Here is a 19,174-nt window from a genome sequence, read left to right on the forward strand (position 1 = left end):
CCATCCTCAACACTGAGGGGATCCAAGTTCTAGAAAACACAGTGAATTTCCCATACTCCTACCCTGGTCCAGCATACATGTCTTCCCCAGCCAGACTGCTTCTCCTTGACTCTTTGCGTGTCCAGCCTGCGTGAGTCTAGCTGGCCTGGTCCCCAGGCTCAGAAGCACTTTCTTTCAAGGGAGGAAGATAGGCCAGGGCTGGGAGCTGGCTGAATGGTAGCAATAGGAACACTTCCTGGAGCTCTTTTGTACTTCCGTCCTTCTCTGTAGCTGCCACGGCAATGTCAGGCTAGTGGTTTTCTCTTCTCTGGCCTGGGAGAGAAAGCTTATCTCTCTGTTCCCAGAAACCTCCTGAAAATGCACAGCCAGTGTCCCCAGTCATGTGAGAGATCACTAAAGTAATGGATTAGTCCCGGTGTCTGTGTGACTCAAACAGCCCCAAAGAATCCTGCCAAGAGCACTGAGAGTGAAGAGCAGGCGCAGGACTTTCTGAACTTGCTGCCTACCAGCGAATCTTGTGGTACACCCAAGGGAGGGTAGAAATGTACATGAACGATTCCGGGGCTTTTTTCAAAAATGCTTCTACCCATTTAGTTAAAAAGAAAGAAACGCTCCCTGTAGGACATTTGCCCTTTAAGATCCATTAGCCAATTTAAAAGATATGTTTGTTTAAAGCCACCTCAGGAATGCTGCTGGCTGGATTTCAAGGCCAGGCTTTGTGAGCCACTGTGGTAAGCTGGTTGGCAAGACAGGACAGTGTAGGGTGGTGGTGTTACTGTCTAGGTTCATTTTCTGAACCAATTTAAAAAAAAATGAAAAGGTAGGGGTGCAGCAGACAGAAGCAGCCAGTGAAAAAAGACACACACCCAACAAGGCACAGAAGGAGGGACCCTACAGACAGAAGCAGCCCGTGGAGAAAGACACATACCCAGAAAGGCACAGAAGGAGGGACCCTGCAGACAGAAGCAGCAGCCCGTGGAGAAAGACACATACCCAGCAAGGCACAGAAGGAGGGACCCTGCAGACAGAAGCAGCAGGGTGGGGCAAAGGGGCTGCTTGAGAAAGAAGACCCATGCTCTTGCCCCTTGCGTGTCCACATCCACCTCACGTCTCTAATTCAGCACTAGGGACAGAAGCTGGTAGACACCTCAGAGCGAGCCAGGCTTCTAGGTCCATTAGACTCTCCTCCAATCTTCTCTACTCTAGAGCCGTTTCTCCAGATTCCCTGCAAAGCCAAACCAAACCAAACACCAGGAAAACCACAAGACTTTTGTGTTCCATGAGATCAAATTAAATGGCATTTTCATCTTTTTGGTGGGATGTCTCCACCCACACCCCCTGAATCCCACTACCAAATGCCTCCTCTCCACCTGACCTCCTTTTCTTCTGAGTCTAGTCACCTACCTCTGAGTTACCACCTCCACTATGCCCTCTCTCCTTCCCTCCCTCCCTTAGTTCCTCTCTTTTTTATGGTCAAACTTCTGCAAAGGGTTATTTATTCAAGAGCTGTGTGACCATACTTCGTGACCTGTGGGCTCCATCCTCTCTCCCTCTTTTGTGTCTTAGTCATCTCTCCTGTGCTTGTTACTTTGCTTTCCACAGTTCCAGATCGAGACCAAAGCTTCTCCCACCCATCTTTGTTGAATAAGCACCTGGATTGGTCCCCGACTAGGATGCTGGCAACATCCTTAGTTTTGTGGTTGGATGATCAGTCTTTTGCCATATCTGCGTTTCTCAGGTTCTGTAGTTACAGTCACCCCAAACCCTTCTCCCCAACTCCTCTATACACAGTTTTCCTCTCTAAGTCTACTTCTTTTGAAGCCACAGACCCTTGGGGTCTCAGGTTAAAGTGTCAAAATCAGAGACAGGAACTAGTGACAGAATCTTCGTAGGCAGTGTAACCTTATGATATACTACCTAGCCTGTTCTTTCATGAGTTGGTCATGGGAAATCTGGTCTATTGCATGGAAGATAGCATGCAGGCTCTTCCTTTCCTCCTCCATCCTCATGGTAACTCCATAGTATGATACACCCAAGGTGTTACCAAAGTCATTTGGAGTGTGTAACCACCACACACAGCATTGTGTGGACTATGACCTCGAAGCTAGTGCCTTTTGGAAGCTTCCTCCATGGAACCCTGAAATTTGGTGCTGCTGAACATGACCAAGCTAGGTGAGCCCACAGCTGCTGCACCCCTCTGTCAGGTGCTATGTGAACTTCAGGCCTTAGCAGTTGGCTTATTGCCTTCTTTGCTTGTCCCATGTTTCTCTACAGCCACAGAGATTTGTAAGCATAATTAAAAGCCCACAGTCGTCATCCACAAACACAGTCTCTGTGTCTGAAATAGGGGTGAGGAAGAATTTAGAAAGATCTGGATAAAGAAGACGATGCAGGTTTATTACCTAAAACTCCTGTTTTCCAGAGCTGTATAGATCCGTTCTAGCAAGTAACTCTCTGTCTCCCTCATTAGCTTCAAATGCATGAGGCGAGGACCAACCATTCCTTCCCATGCCCTTCCTTCCTCCAAGGGATCACCAGAGACATCTTGTAGACCTGGTATAGATTCTGCAGAATGAGGGAGACTGTTCCAAGAGCCAAGTCTTGGTCCTTTAAAATGCAAAGTGTCCCTGTGTAGGCCACAGGAGCTGGCAAGCCTCCTCCAGTGATCTGAGCCAAGGGAGAAAGAAACTTAGTAGAACTTACCCCTCACTGGGGAGGGAGGCAGGATGCTGGAATGGTTCTCCGATGTCCTAAGAAGAATGTGGTAGAAAGAACCTCATTCAGAATTAGAAACAGATCCCAGCTTCCCCCAAACACACAAAGTTCCTGTGTGCGAGGGTCTCCACCAGACAAGCACCCCCTTTGTATCTTCATGTTGCTGTTTTTATATGGATCATAGTATACACCATGCTTCCAGAGCGACCCCAGACTGCCCATGGTGCTTCCAGAGCAACCCTAGACTGCCCATGGTTCATATGGATCATAGCATACACCATGCTTCCAGAGCGACCCCAGACTGCCCATGGGATTGCTTTAATAAGGGTCAGGCTTTTCAATCATTTTCAATAGCTACCACAGCAGAGTGAATTGTGTCAGAAAGTTACTTCCTATGCACAAATGTGTGAGCCAACTACTTTGAAGAAGACAACTCAAAAGAAAGTGGTATGGGCATTAGACTTCTCATCAAATTTAAATGTAAAGTAATTTCATTTTTATTAAAAACCCCTGTGCTCTTCTAGTAGGCTGAACAGCAAAGGCTCATGGGTAATGGTCTTCTAAGCAGTCAGGGGTAGAGTTATGAGGTGCTGGCTCTGCCACCATCCTGATTGTTCCCCATCCCCAGAAATTTCCAAGGTCAGCATTTCCCGAGGTCATCTCCCACAGGAGGAGGCTGAGTGTCACAGCGTGTGACCAGTAGCTGATAAGGAAATATTGGCATAGACTCTCATGAAAGCAAACAAGGCCAGCGTATCTACCATAGCAGTGTGTTTGTGAACGTGGTAATTGCTCGTTCATGCAGACACCTCAAATTCTTGGCTGAAAGTTGAACTCTGCCTGGTGGTTGTTATTTCCGAGGGAGGGGTGGACATGGCTATTCATCTTTCAAAGGATTTTATGAATAAAGAACTTCGCCATATGAGTTCTAGTGCGATGGCTGGTGTTTTTCCAACCCCGCCTCACGAGCAGCACTTTTCTGGGTGCACTTGACAAACTCACGGCTCTCTGGTACTCCTACCTGTATTCTTTCAGCTCAGGCCCCGGAGGTCCCTCTAGAACCTTCCATGCTAGTCTCATGTATAGTTGTAGTTACAGCTGTACAGTTGGGCTAACATTCCTGAAGTCATCATCTTTGAAATGGTGAATTTTATAAGAATTCATATAGTGAGAAATTTCGGGGTGCATGTGCCTGGGCTGGGACCTTATCAGGATTCTGGCTGTGCTCTGTAAGTCCAGGGTTAAAGCCTGCATCCCTAATGCTCAGGAGTGTCTTTGGTTGACGATCCATGGGTCACACTTTGAGAAGCAAGAACTTAGGACACACTTCTATGATACCATTTTCACTAGGTGAGCAGGCCTTTGTGTGTCTTTCTGCCTTTGAACTGGGAGGGGGGGGGGTACCTCACTTAGCTTTCTTTCTAGGATGATTTCTGTCATAATACTCTGGTTAACCAGCTTTTTGGTGGGTGAGTGGGGTGCATGCATAGCACGCAGGTAGAAGTCAGGGTACAGTGTAGCTGGGTTGAATCCCTCCTTCACAGTGCGTGTTCTGGGGACCCAGGTCAGAAAACAAGGCTTGGAGGTGAGCACCTTTGCCTACCGAGCCCTCTCATTGAATTCAGCCCCCACGTCCCACCTTAATTTTTCATTTTAGGAAGAAAACCGCAACAGGTTGAGAATCTATTTTCAGAATGTTTCCAGAGATGTAAGACAAGATTTGGCTATAAATTGATGGCAGCTACAGATTTCATTCCCACGAGTTGTCCCCACTCTAGAGAAGCTGAGGGTCCCAGAATGCAAATGTGCTCCTGAGAGGAGAGTGAGCAGCAGCAGGGTTTCCAAAAGGAAACTGTCTCACTCTGCAAAGCCCAGGAGGGTAGAATTTCACAGACCACACCAGTCGCAATGCCTACAGCCAAACAGGCTGACTGAATTAAGGCTTTCTGTGTCGGGTTTCACGTTGTCCTCTTCGGGGTATGAACAGAGGAAGGGGTGCACACTCTGTAGCATAGTGGGGGTTCTTTGAAAGCTGATCCATCAGATTGCCAGGTTTAAGTAAGCTTAAATGATTTACTTAAAGAGAGACCCAGAATAATTGCGCCACACTGTCCTCCAAGTGAGAATTCCATACCATCCCTGTTGTCTGGCAGAAGCAAGATGGCTGGGGTGTGGGGCCGTGGCTTTCAGTGGTCTACACTGGCACGTGACATTGAACTGAGACCCACCAACCAAGGAAGTTTTGTTTTTAATCTCATTTACAATTTTGCTTTTGTTCTGAGAGAGGGTCTTACCCCGGAACCCAGACTGGTCTAAAACTTACAGCAATCCTCCTGCCTGAGCCTCCCAAGTGCCAGGATCATAGACATGAGCCATCACACCCAAATCTAGTTTGGTTTTTGAGGTAGCATGTCATGTAACCCAGGTTGGCTTCTAACTTTCTATGTAACCGAGGAAGGCTCTGAGCTGATCCTCTGCTTCCCAAGTGCTGGGCTCACAGGTCTGCCCCACTACCCCTCGATCACTGCAGTGTAACTGCATGCAGAAATGGATGTCCTATGTGCATGGTTAGTAGGAGCGAGCACAGCCATGCTTCTGGGATCTAGTTCTGAAAGGTAACTACAGTGACTTACGCTTGATGCTCAGTGGCAGATCCTTCACTGAGACCGCAGAACTGTAGTTATTAAATTTGCAAACACAGTGTGTAATGAAGGCTCTTGGCACAAGTATATTATGTTTAAACAGTTAACAAAGAATTGGCACTTACTTCTGCTCAGGGTTATTGTTAATTATGCTGTAGGACAATCATTTCAGTCCTGAATTTGTTTCATGCAATTCATCTTAGAGAGATATTAAATTCTCTTAGAAAACAAGAAAGAGAGGCCTTTTGCCTAGATAAATAACCAAGCCAGTTAAGACTGACAATATTAATGGGTGAGATTATCAAGGGGAAGTGGAGGGAGCCTGGGGAAGCAGCTCACAGGAGGATAAGAAGGCCGTTCTCGTTTCCAAGAAGAGGACGGAAAACAGAAGCATGAAAGTTGCTGGGTGGATTTGGGGTGATCCCAGGCAAGACCCAATGGATACGTGCCAGTCATGGGGTTTGGGGTGATCCCAGGCAAGAGTCAATGGGCTCGAGCCAGTCATGGGCTCTGGGTTCTGAAGACAATGGAAGTGTAGATTCCGATGAGTCCTGTAACACGTCAGACTGTGAGAGAAGCAGTCCTATGGTGCTGAGTCTGATCATAGGAAAAGGCTGTAGGCCGTGAGCCGGAGGGGCCTGGGAGATGCTCAGCCGGGAAAGCGCTTGCTATGCAAGCCTGGAGACCTGGATCTGATTCCAGTTTCCATGTAGAGAACTGAGATCTGCACCTGGCGACATGTGCTTTTCAGCTTAACTAAAGCATCAATCCCCAGATGAGCCCCCATGACCCAATGTCAAAAGCTGTTTTTTAAAAAAAGTGAATGGCACGTGAGGACAATTCTAAGGTGGACCTCTCTAGCTCCACATGCATGTGCACCGCAGTGTATAATACATGTGACACACACACACACACACACACACCAGCAAGCAAAGTCTAGAAGAATCTACCAATGGTAGTTTTCAGCTACGTGGAAGTGAGAATTTTAGATAGCAAAATATACAACTATATAAAATACACAAAGTGCAATTTATAGGTAAAACCTACATTTATTTTTATTATGTTTCAATTTTTATTCAGTATTTACTCTAAGAAACAAATCTGTTATAAAAATAGCTATTTTTGTTTGTTTTTCTTTTAGTTCATACATCTATCTCTTTCTTACAGATTTACCTTATGAGCCTCCTAGGAGAACAGCCTGGACTGGCCATGGCCACCCCACCCCTCAATCCAAAGGTACAGGCTCACCCCACTGCCTCAAGCTGCATGTCACAAGGCAGAGGTGACTGCAGCCAGGGTAAATTATAACCTCTGTGGTCTTTCCAACATACGGAGGGTCCTTCCATTGGCAACAAAGCACACACAGTCTCTAAGTGTGATGACTCTTTTGTTTGACATATAACCTGCTTTCATGTCGAAAAGAAGGGAGCGGAACTGTGGTTCTCCCTGTGCACGAGTGTGGGTTTCAAGGGATGCTGGACCACTGACGTGCTAACGGCTGCTTCCCTTTGCCGCGGCTCTGCTTGGCTCCACTTCATCCCTTGCACGTTCCCCGAATCTATTTATATTTACACTGTAGTTAATTTCATTCTCTTTTGTAAGCCAGCTCAAGTTTCTTTTCACGATGTTTAGAAGTAATGGCTACAGTAGATTGTTTAAATCGTGGGAAACATTTTAAAATGTTTGTATTTAATTTCATGAGAGGGGGCAGTTCTTCTGACTACAAATGCTTCTAGTTGTAGAGTGAGGTTACTATGCTGGCACCTAATCGGTCAGAATGGGAAAGCCATCAAAGATGCGCAGCCCCGTCTGAGTTGTTGCTAATTGTCTTTTTGTATTCTTGGCTTCTTTCAGCTGCTCAGCCATCTCCTTCCACAGTGCCCAAAACTGAAGACCAGCGTCCTCAGTTAGGTGTGTTCCAGAAACCATCTTGGGAACCCTAAGAAAAGGTTACAGGTTCAGCTGGGAGTCCTAAAATGTGTCCCCTTTAAAATGAACTTCATAACTTCATGTACCTAAAACATGGTCTAGACTATTAGTTCCACAGTTGGAAGGACGTTGCTAAAATCCTGAGATTCTACTAAGGCATCTCTGAAGCCTGCGAATGGGAGCGAACCGTTCTTGTTGCTGGAGTCTGTGCCCTGGGATCTATGGGTTCTGTTGCTTTGACTTTCCCTGGCATGTGTCACAGCGCCTGTGCCTGTCAGTCCCAAAGCAGAAGTGAAGTGAAATGCCGACCTCGAACAACCTGGTCCTTGTGGCCCAGGCCCAGCCTTGCCTGACTTCGACCCTGGCATTGTGTGGGCTATAAGTTGGTGGTGGGAATCTGGGATATCTACAACTATGATGCTTCCAGTAAGAAACTCCCCCGATCTCCAGTGTGACCGCTTATGTCACGTAGGAGGTAGAGGCAGGAATTTGGGGGTAGGGAGCATTCTCACTTCTGCAAACACAGTCATCAGCCTGACATGGCATTTTACCAGGCCCCCGCTATGTCCCCAGGATCTGACTTGTTTTCTTCTGTCACAGATCCTTACCAGATTCTGGGACCCACCAGTAGCCGCCTCGCGAATCCTGGTGAGTTGTCACTTGCGATCTTCTCCTTTAGAACTGGGACGATGCCTGAAGGAGAACTTGTGCTGGCGACAAACTTCTCCAACAGAGAGAGCTGGTCTTCAAGTCACATCTCCACTGAGCTATTTTATTTGTCTGTGTGAAAAAAAATGGATCAGGTTATGAATTAAGAATTTTTAGCTTCACCAAGGAAGTTTATAACCTAGTTGAACTTATAATATTTCTCTATACTTACAATGTTTGCAACAAAGTAACACAGCTTGTGGATAGCTTAATAACACCAGTGCGTTGGCGTAGCTCTGGAGGTTGGGAAACTGAGGCCGGTGGCTGGAACTTTCCACCCAGGGCCTTTCACTCTGGCTTCTGGATGACATCATCTCCCTGCGTTTCTTTATATTGTCTTTCCTCTTGATGCTTCTATGTCCATACCGCACCGTGTGTGTGTGTGTGTGTGTGTGTGTGTTTGTCCCTGTGTGACTGTGATCATACATGTATATGGAAACTAGGGTATAACCTTGGGTGTTAGAGTATCAATCCATAGTTAATATCACACCGTCTATCTTTTGTTTTTTAAGTCAGGCTCTCTTACCAGCCTGCAGTTCTGCAGGTAGGCTAACTCAGCTGTTCAGTGAGCCTCAGGGATCTATCTGTCTCGGTCTCATCACGTGCCACAGTGTTTGTCTTTTTAAATCCGCATGCTGGAGATCAGACTCAGAAATCACTTCAGTCTGCAGCTTTTCCTTTGTCAAAGGACACCAGTCATTCTGGAGTGAGGGCCTCACCATTCTGGAGTATGGGTCTCTTCAGTGGCCATAGTCTGTTTGATAGCGTCTGTGAAATCTTTGTCTCCAAAACAGGTCACTTTCAGAGCTCCTTAAATTCATATTTCAATGTATGGATGTAAGGGGACATAATTCAGCCTGTCACCAACCAGACCCAATAACCGGCATTTTAAATGATAGTCTCACAACCGTCAGATTCCACCTGCGGTCATCGTGAGGCTGTGTCTGAGCTTTGATGCAGGAAGAACAGACTCCCCGTGATCCCTGGCGGAGAACCATCACCTGTCCTCACATTTCGGTGCCAGCGAGCTTGTTCTGTTTGTTTGTGTTCAGACCAGACCCAGCTGTGCTGGCAGGAACTCCAGGGTTCTGTGGCATCTGCTTCGTATTCTCGGCGGTAAATCAGATGCCAGGGTTGTCACAGCCACATCAAGTGCAGGCAGGAATCTCTGTTTCACAAGCCGTAAGCCAAACAGGGTTGGAAAACACAGCAATTCGGATGCCGTCATTGCACACAGCCCCACAAGAGAATCTAAACTCTGAGAACGTGAAATGCCATCAACACTGAACAACGGGGTCTGCCATGAAATTCTAATTAATGTTGATGAGTTCAGTAAACATGTCCTAAGCAGCTCTGCAGATAGAGGAGGTTATTTTCATCATCATTTTATCCAGTACATAAACTGGGTGACCAGCACCTTGTTTACTTATCAGTTCATCCCTGAGATGGAAAGATGCAGTTGGCCTCCGGGCGCTGTCAGTAAGTAGAGAGGTGGGCACAGGCATATACAGCACTCTCCAGCCCCTGAAATCCCAGCCCATTGTCTATTCTGTGACCAGTCACTTAAAGGCCAGGACTTGCAAGCTCTCCCTCCTTGACCTCCTTCCAGCCCTCCGCTTAGAACTGTCTCGTAACTATTCTAATGACCACAGTGAGGCGGAAGGAATACCATTCAGTGGACACAGTGCTTACTGCACAGGTGTAAGGATTGATTTTGGATACCAGCACTGTGGTGCCTGCACCACCTGGAACAGCGATCAGGCAAGGGTCTGCAGATTAAAAAGCACACAGAGCCGTGGGTCACTCTTGAAACAAGAACGCCAGTTTTATTGTGGTCCAGGGCAGCTTATATAGGGCTTTTCTTGACTAATGGCCACACCCATGTTCTCCAGATTTTTCAGCTGCAAGCCACCAGAAACCACTCCCCTGCCATCAGGAACTCATGAGGGTCTCGTGCCCAGAGCAGCTGTGAGCACAGGAAAACAAGCTGTTTGCTCCAGCAGGCAAGGGGTCATAGAGAATTCAGGGTCTGAGGGTCCACAGTCCCCAACACAGCACCACATAAATTCAGATACGTATGAATCTTGTACGTTTCTAGTCCTCCTGTTGCAAGAGGGGAAGCTGAGATGGGAGAATCCCCAGGGGCTCCCGGGACAGCTTGGCATACATGGCTGTGAAGAAGAGATGCCGCAAACAAGGTGGAAGGCAGGACAGACAGACTCCCAAGGTTTCTCTCACTTCCACACATGCGTCTGGATGTGTGCTCCGGCACTCACTCCCATGAATGCACGTGTACTCACACATGAAGACTTTGCACGGCTGTGTTTGGAGGTGGGGTGAAGTAAGCTTCAGAAAAGCTGGTCTGGCGGCACAGTTCAGGATAGGTCAGACAGTAGACACGCCTGGAGGGCCCAGACTCCACGAACACCAACATGCTGTGAGGTGGGCACTCCATGTAGTGCCCGCTTCAAAGAGACTGACCACACCTGTGGTTCCCCTCCAGCCTTTGTAATCTCCATCCTGTAAGAGCAGTCAGAAGCCTTGGAATGCCAAAGAACTTTCCCTGGGTCACAACCAAACAGGAAGGAGGCTCAGTCTGGAACCTGAGGGTCTCCAAAGTCTGACTTTGTTTTCTTCCCCTAATTCTTCTACCAATACACAGACATAGAAAATGTCTTAGAACACTTACCTATATCTGGGCAGCTTCAAGAACAGTCCTCAATATTGCTCCCCCACCCAAATTTAATCTTAAAAATTAAACAATTCCTATGTAAGTCTTCTCATTAAAACCTCAAAACTAATATGCCGTCAGGAAAAGAGATCCAATAATTCAGAAATAAAACACCAGCTAGCACATTTATAGGAGGTAACAAACCCCATTGTATGCTTATCTTAAACACATATGATCTCAGCACTCTAAAAGGATGCTGACTAACGGACTAAATTAAGAAACAAGAACCAACCCTATGTTTTCTTCAAGAAACACGCTTACCTGGTAAAGATGCCCCAGGACTTAATATCAAAAGATGGGAAGCAAACTGCCAAGCACACAGGAAATGTAAAAGAGCAGGCAGATGTAGCTGTCCTTGCACCAGACAAAGTAAGCTTCAAACTAAACTAATCAGACGAGAAAAAGAATGAATTGATGAGTAATTCATCAACTGTAAACTTTCGTATACAAAGTATTGGAGTCTCTAATTTCATAAAGCGAGCACTAAAAACCATAGATGACCACACAGGTCCTGACACAATAGCAGGGGGAACTTCAATACTGTATTCTTAACTTTAGATAGTTCTCCCAAAGTAAAGTAACTTCAGAACTAAAATGTACTATGGATGAATTGGACTTGTGTGTGTGTGTGTGTGTGTGTGTGCGCGCGCGCGCGCGCGTGCGAGCACATGCGTGCGCACATGCACGCACATGTGTGTACACAAAATATTCCATTCAAAAGAAAGGGAACACACATATTTTTCTGAGTAGCATGTGTAACCTTCTTAAAATCTTTTTGTCCATTTTCAGTGGAAAGATGTTGCCATGCACTATGATTTTTTAAAGTGTAAATGTATGTGGCATATAAGTTTATGGGCACCATGTTCATAAAATCACCCACAGAGGCCAGAAGAGGGTGTTGGTTCTCTCCAGGAACTGGAGTTACAGGTGGCTGTGAGCCACCCCAATTCCTTCAGCTGCTGAGTCATCTCTCAACGCCTTCTCATACATATGAAAGCACAGATAACATCAGTGTGTGCACATCCCCATATATCCATTCCAAATATGCGTTGATGTGTGCGTGGAATACGATTTCTCCTGCTGAGAAAGGTGTGCCCTCGCATTCCCCCCTCATGAATCAGTGATGAGTCACCAGCCACGTTAGATTCCATCAGAACTGCAAGCACCGAGTTCCTGTGATGGAGTCCAAGCTCCTTTCTGTGGAAGAACTCTTCTTGGATTCTGTCCAGGCGTTCTGAATTGGTGGGGATGAAGATGCATTCAGCTCCTTGAAGGGAGGGCCACTTCAGAAAAGTTTTGTCACTTGTTAGGAAGTGGGAACCTGTGGCTTTCAGGTGAGGCTCAAGGGAGGGCAGCCTAGGAAGGACCAGGGAAGTGTGGACACCTGACTTCAGGTGAGGCTCAGGGGAGGGCAGCCTAGGAAGGACCAGGGAAGTGTGGACACCTGACTTCAGGTGAGGCTCAGGGGAGGGCAGCCTAGGAAGGACCAGGGAAGTGTGGACACCTGACTTCAGGTGAGGCTCAGGGGAGGGCAGCCTAGGAAGGACCAGGGAAGTGTAGGCACCTGGCTAGAGAGTCTTGCTCCATGGAGGACAAAGAACAGCAGCCTGAAGTTTAGCCTCTGATGGCGCTGAGCGTAAAGGTCGGGCCACCTGTGTGCACCCCTGTTTTCTCATGACTGTGCAGGGATTCAACACACTGTCCCATGTGAGCATTTATATAGTTAACTTCAGAATGAAGTCGAGCCCCGAGAACAAACCCAGGCCAAGCTCCAGCCAGTGTGGTGGTCCTGAGTGGTCAGCTGCATTTGGCTGCTTCCTGCCGGACAGTGAGAAGGATGCTGGAGTTACAGACAGGGGCTGCCCCTGGTTGGTACTTAGGTGGGTTCTGGGCATCTGAGCTCCACTCCTCTCATTTACGTGGCAACCTCTTGAGCACTGAGATGTCTCCCCAACCACAGCCTTGTCTTTCCGAATTACTGGTTTGGCCAGTGAGTGGTTTGGCCAATTCACATTTAGACTTCGAACCCTCGTTACACTTCCTGTCAGAGTCCTTCTCTGCATCCTGCAATGCACCTCGTCATATTATGACCATTACAGTTCAGGCAGTAATCACTATTTAATAATTTCACCTGTGATGGATTTCTCGGTGCCCTACACCCATTGTCTCCTTGAGAGTTCTTGCTCAGTGGGAACACGTGTGGCCTAAACAACTTAGGGGTTCAGGAACTGCTGCTATTTATAGGGGCACCTAAGTGGTTGTTGACTTTTACAGCGAGTTTCCTTTTCCAGTTTGGAGGCCAGGGGATTTTGCTCTTTGAGCTCTTCTGGGAAAGCTTGGTTGGCTTATCCTCAGTCCTGAGCCCTGTGTCTTTTTAGCTAAGGAGTAAAGTGAAGAGCCTAGGGCAACGTGAGCACATCAGTCCTCTGAGCTTCAAGCTTCCAGTCATGCATATCAGCTTGCATGAGCTTCCAGCCATGCATTTAGGGCTTGCATGTTTTCTGTCTCTTCAGAAACAAGGGAGACAGACTCTTTCCCCCCGTCCTTCCCTCTTACACAGGCTCATAAGGAAAGTGGGTGAGGGATAAATTCCCAAAGACGATGCCAACGTTTGAACAGATACCAAGTGTTAATTTGGTCTGTGTATTTGTACGAAATCTGTAGAGTGGCTCCCTCCCCATGGGAGGAAGTTGACACTAAATATTTATTTTCCGGCAACTGTCCATGTTGAGAGTGAAGCATATGTTAGACTGTTAAACCCCAAGCCCACAGCTTCTCCTATTCCCAGGTCATCTGTGGGATTCTTTTTTTCAAGTTTTAATCCTTTAGTTACAATATATATACCAAAACCATATGGTTCTCTTGTTCTATCTTTTATATTTTTCCATGCATATTAATGAGATGTTGGAGGCAGCGGCCCTTGATTGAGAACAGTTTGTGCTGCTCTGGAGCAGCGCAGGCTATCCTGACAGGCTACAAGCTGTTAATACATCTCAAATGTGTCGCTTGACTGAAAACAACCATTCCCAGAGTACAGTCCAAAGAGGCTGACCTTTCTCACGATGCTGCTGCTTCGGTGGGTGGATCCACAAGCCTCCATTTCCACAGAGCCTGCGTGGAGACAAGGGCTGGACAGTGTACAGCGGGGCTAGTGGGAAGACTGCAGAGAAAGCGAATTCATAATTGAATTTTACATCCCATCAGTTCCCTGAATGGATGATCGTCCAAGCTGCTCTAATCATCGATCACATCTATTCGTATTACTTACCATATCATAAAAGATAATATTTCTGATAATGAGCCCAAGGCAGTGTGCTGCCCTGAAGGCAGGGAAATATCTGCCTCCCACTCACTTTTAAGACTAAAATCTTTGTTAGTTAATTCCGTTTCTCCTCATACCCAACAAAACTTCCAGTAAGCAGCGATGGGGAGAACCGGAGTGTCCTATAGTTCTGTCTGTCTGTCTGGCCTGGGATGTCTGGGCATGCCTAGGCCCTTATCCAGCAAGGGTAAGTGGGAGAAAAGCAGGAGGCAGGAGCACAGGCCCCGTTCAGGACATCCCAGGTCCCTTTACACATCCAGAGATCCCCTGGAGGAGAGTAACATGGTGGCGAGAGCAATAGGCTTAGATTTTTCTCTGACTGAAAAGACACAGAGGCTCAGAGAGAGGATTCAGCCAGCCAAGTGCTTGCCCTACAAACCTGAGGAACTGGGTTTGAGCTCCAGAACCTGTGGGAAAGAAAGAAAGGCAACCAAAACACCGGAAACCTTGGTGTGGTTGTGGACACCGATAATCCCAGTGGTACGGGGTTTGCAGGTAGCTGGATCTTTGGGACTCCCTAGCCAGGCGGCCTAGACTACAGGGTAAACTCCTAGCTAACAAGAGAGCCTGTCTTAAAAAAAAATGGGACAACACTACCAAAGGTCTTTTTCTTGCTTCTACATGCACATATATAAGCACACATACACACACACATGAACAAGCACACACATATACAGTCACATATATCCACATTCACAGACACCCACTCATACACACGCATGTGCACGTGCACACACACACAGTCTGTTGTCTTTTGGAAGCACCCTGACACAACAGTGTGACTCACATGGCCCATGGATTTCTGCCCTGGTGCACTTGGCCCAGGCCTGGCTTGGAACAGAACCAGTTCTTTTTCTACACTTCCTCATTCTGAGTGGGCTAATTCTGTGCTAGGGACCGTTCTGACAGAACCGGCCAGATGTTGTGTTAGAAATACCACTGTTTGCTTCAATTCTCTGTTTGGTTTTCCATGAATTTGTCGACGTTCATTTCCTAAGCCTGACTTTTGTTATTTCGTTTGACCCAGCCACTGTAAATGGTGTTAGGCCGTTATTGCCATCTGTAGCCTTTTCTGCCTCACAAAATGGGAAAAAGTAGCTCATTCACTCCCCCTGAAATGAGCGTGACCGGGCTGCTCTTTGAAAGATGTCCCAAGTGGAAGGAGCCTGAACTTTGCCCTCTGTGCGTTCTCCATTTTGTATGGAAAACATGGATCTAAGAGGTCAATCTGAGACTGATCAGGGAGGGCCATAAAAGGGCAAGTTTCTTAGAAGTGGAGACAGAGATGAGGGCACTCCAGGCATCGTTCCTCAGGGGTTCACTCTCAGGAGGAATGCTGAAGAAGCTTCCAGGCTCCTTCAAGCTGAGCCCTCGTGTGCCAGCATGGTCCCTAAGGAGCACGCAGGATTGGGATGTCCCGTAGTTCTCCTTCATCAGTGTGACCTGGAATATCTGGGTGTGGACCATCTCCTGTCTAGCCAAGGTTTGCTCTTGGGGGAGATGAGCAGCCAAGAGATAAACACAGTACCAGCCCAGGAGCAGAGATCTGGGGCGGGGGGCTGGGGATTGGTCTAGGAAGTCTGCCATTGAGGAGTGATCTCCTGTGCTTGGTTCTCACCGGCTTTGTGTCCTCCCCATCATTAGGTAGTGGCCAGATCCAGCTGTGGCAGTTCCTGCTAGAGCTCCTGTCTGACAGCTCAAATTCCAACTGCATCACCTGGGAAGGTACCAACGGGGAGTTCAAGATGACAGACCCTGACGAGGTGGCGCGGCGCTGGGGGGAGCGGAAGAGCAAGCCCAACATGAACTATGATAAACTCAGCCGCGCCCTCCGCTACTACTACGACAAGAACATCATGACCAAGGTCCACGGGAAGCGTTACGCCTACAAGTTTGACTTCCACGGCATCGCGCAGGCCCTCCAGCCCCACCCTCCGGAGTCTTCTCTGTACAAGTACCCTTCCGACCTCCCGTACATGGGCTCCTATCATGCCCACCCCCAGAAGATGAACTTTGTGGCTCCCCACCCTCCCGCCCTCCCAGTCACTTCGTCTAGTTTCTTTGCTGCCCCAAACCCGTATTGGAATTCACCGACTGGGGGCATCTACCCGAACACTAGGCTCCCCGCCAGCCATATGCCGTCTCACCTGGGTACGTACTACTAGAGACCAGATGGAGGCCTTTCCCAACAGCGTACAATCACCTAGCAGTCACCACAAACCCAGAGAACACAAATCGGAAGTGCCTCATGAGGAATGAGAAAGGTTGGCCAGAGCTGGGGAAGGAAGCTGGAAACCAAAGACTCACAGGGGAGGGTGGGCATCACCCAAGTATTAATGCAGAAATAGAGGAAGCTCAAACTATCATGGACATGGACATATAACCTGTGGTCCACCCTTGTCAAAGACATTGTATTGTAGAAAAGCATGGCACGGTAAGGACAACTGCCAAAGAAAGTGGCCTTCAGTAGTGGACAAACTAGAGTGTGAGACCTTGCTTGTACCAAACAGGATTCAGTGAAAGCAATAGAGATAACAGTACACAGTCTTGGCCTAACATACCATTTAGAATGTCATTTGAAGGGGACTACCTGTGTTTAAAAACAGAAACATATCAAAACCAAATAAGAAGACAGGAAAGATGGCGGCCCCTCCACAAACCACATTGTGGATTTTTTTTTTTTTGGCTGGCATTTGCTGTTTTGAAATCATATTCTTTCCATTTGATAGGGGGAGTGGCTACCAGCTTTGTTAAACTGTGAAGATGACCCAAAATCTCAGCTCCTTTCAGTATCACGGGAACTGTGAGCCTCATGGTGGTTGGGGGATGTGTAGGGTGTGTGAGTATGTGATTTTAGAGGAAAGGCTGAATGAGGAGGAACGCGTAGAGGAGGAGGGGATTGGGGAGCAAGTGGAGGAGGAAGAAGAGGAGACAAGGACTAGAAGGCAGTCGCTCAAGCCGTCAAAGCTGAATTTAGGATGTCTTGGGACCAAAGAGCGTGAGTTGTGACGCTTGATGCTGTCATGTTGTGAGAAAGGACACAGTTTGATGGAAGACTGGGAGCGGTAGTATTCAGAACCAAACATTTCTTTGTAACTGGAATTGTCTAATATTCAAAAAAGATTGGGACCTCTGCATGCTGGAGGCTTTGTCCTTCATGGGAGCAGCTGAGAGGTGACCTTTGTGGCCACCACAGTCAGAGACCAAGCAGGCATTGTGGGTAGCTGGGCTCCAGTTTTCTTTAACGAGTCGCGAACGCTGTGCGTTTGTCAGAACGAAGTCTACAAACCAATGGGATTTTTTTCTTTTTATATAATAATTATATAACTTATGCATTTATACACTACGAGTTGACCTCGGCCAGCCAAAGACACACCACACACACAAAAGGAGACAATCGATGATATGATGTGGCCTTGAATTCTAACTCTGTAACGCTTAATGTTTACAATATGAAGTTACTAGTTCTTAGATGCAGAATGTATGTAATAAAATGAGCTTGGCCTCTCACGGCGAACCAGAATGGTGGTGGTCTCATTTCGCACTTCCTTACCCATGAACGGTGGCCAGCAGAAACTTGAGCTGAATCTTACGAGTTTGTACTATAGACTCATTGCGTCCAGGAACTTAAGCAGATGGGAGTAATGTGGACAGGGTGTTGCACACACAATCAGCGTGGACCTCTTGACTCCCAAGAGCCCGCTCTTTCTCATTCTCATCGGATTCGACAACAGAGAGAGCAAAGGTTTCCCCTTGGGGCCTCCATGACTGTCCCTTCAGCCTCTGCAGCTGAGGTTGTCACTGAGTAATTCCAGTTCTGCACTGGCCATGGTCACCCAGATTACCGTCGCGATCATACAATTTTTGTTGAGTGATGAACAAGCCATTGCTAAGCCAAATTGTTGTCCTCGTGATTGGTAAATGAGTCATGGACAGCTGCAGTTTCTTGTTGCAAAGGGTCGAGGGAGGGCCCAGCAGATGGCTCAGTGGCTAAAGCGTGAGGACCCGAGAGTGAACAAGGAAGCTGTGTAAACAGTCAGGTGTGCAGGCCCACCCTGATAATCCCAGCTACAGCAGGGTGGCAGCCAGAGACATGCAGATCCAGAATGCACTGACTGGCGAGCCTAGCCTAATTTGTGAGCTTCCAGGCCAACAAGAGACCTGGTTTCAAAAAAGCTGTTGAAGGTACTTGGGGACTAAAGCCGGAGTTTACTTATACTCTGACGTCTTTGTACATACATATATGTACATGTGTGTATGCATGTGCATGCATCCCCCCCCCACACACACATACTCACATAAGCCCCAAGACCCAGCTTCCGAGCTTGCCACTTGGCTTCTCATTCCGAAGACTCCGCATCTCAACTTGGGTTCTGACTTAAACACTTCAGAACCCCTGGAAAACTTCCGTTCTGGAATCCTCATCTTGGGGTGACCATCCCCACTCTCCTTAGCACACACTGTGTTTTCTATGATGGATCATCCGTTTCCCAGGGCTTGCCTTCTTCGTGTTACAAATGCTGTCCTCCTGGACTGAGGTGTAGCGGTATAGAGTATGTGACCCTGTGACTCAAGCCACCTGCTCGGAACGGCTGGCCAGGCCCCTTCTAAGCCTGAGTCAGTTTTTTGGCTTCATCATATAAGCCATTTCATGTCTTAGGAGTTTCAGGATTCAGTTCACACTTTGTAATCCCCTTCGCTGTGTTTCCGCGCTTGCCAAAGCCCTGCACTGTGGATATTTTGGCAACGGTCTGTGAACTCAGTAGGATACGATTACCAAAGCTTCAGACGCCCCTCATTACTGGGATTGAGAGGCGTCCAGACGTCAGTCATCTAGAGCAGCTTGGGAGACGCCACACATGGCCCGCATCTCCTTGGGACTAACGACAGCCATGCATCAGCACTGGTGGCTGGGGGTGACTGCATGGTTCTGGGGGGAAGATGAATGATTTGATCTCGCAGTGCAGAGCTGGGGCACACCTACATTCTTAGTATAATGTCCAAGTTCGTTTGGATAATCACTCAGTTCCCGCTTTCAAGACTGCACCGTGAGTGAAATCGTGAAAGCCAACCATGGCTGTCAGATTCCATCCTAACCGATGTTTTTAGTTAATCCCTCCGGTCCCC

At 47.6% G+C, this 19,174-nt stretch overlaps 1 protein-coding gene across 2 annotated transcripts in view; it reads left to right on the top strand.

Moving 5' to 3' along the window:
• Window positions 1-17,561, top strand: part of Erg (ETS transcription factor ERG) — a 98,124-nt gene extending 80,563 nt beyond the window's left edge. For both annotated transcript variants that reach the window (XM_041673401.1, XM_041673402.1), the window contains 4 exons: window positions 6,525-6,593; window positions 7,212-7,268; window positions 7,887-7,934; window positions 15,692-17,561. In XM_041673401.1, coding sequence (XP_041529335.1) covers window positions 6,525-6,593; window positions 7,212-7,268; window positions 7,887-7,934; window positions 15,692-16,212 — 695 coding nt within the window. In that variant the 3' untranslated portion in view covers window positions 16,213-17,561. The remainder of the gene's footprint in view (window positions 1-6,524; window positions 6,594-7,211; window positions 7,269-7,886; window positions 7,935-15,691) is intronic.
• Window positions 17,562-19,174: the final 1,613 nt, after the last annotated feature.

This window comes from Microtus oregoni, unplaced genomic scaffold (assembly GCF_018167655.1).
Source record: "Microtus oregoni isolate MIOR12 unplaced genomic scaffold, Mior012 000023F_ref0000262, whole genome shotgun sequence".
NCBI lineage: Eukaryota > Metazoa > Chordata > Mammalia > Rodentia > Cricetidae > Microtus > Microtus oregoni.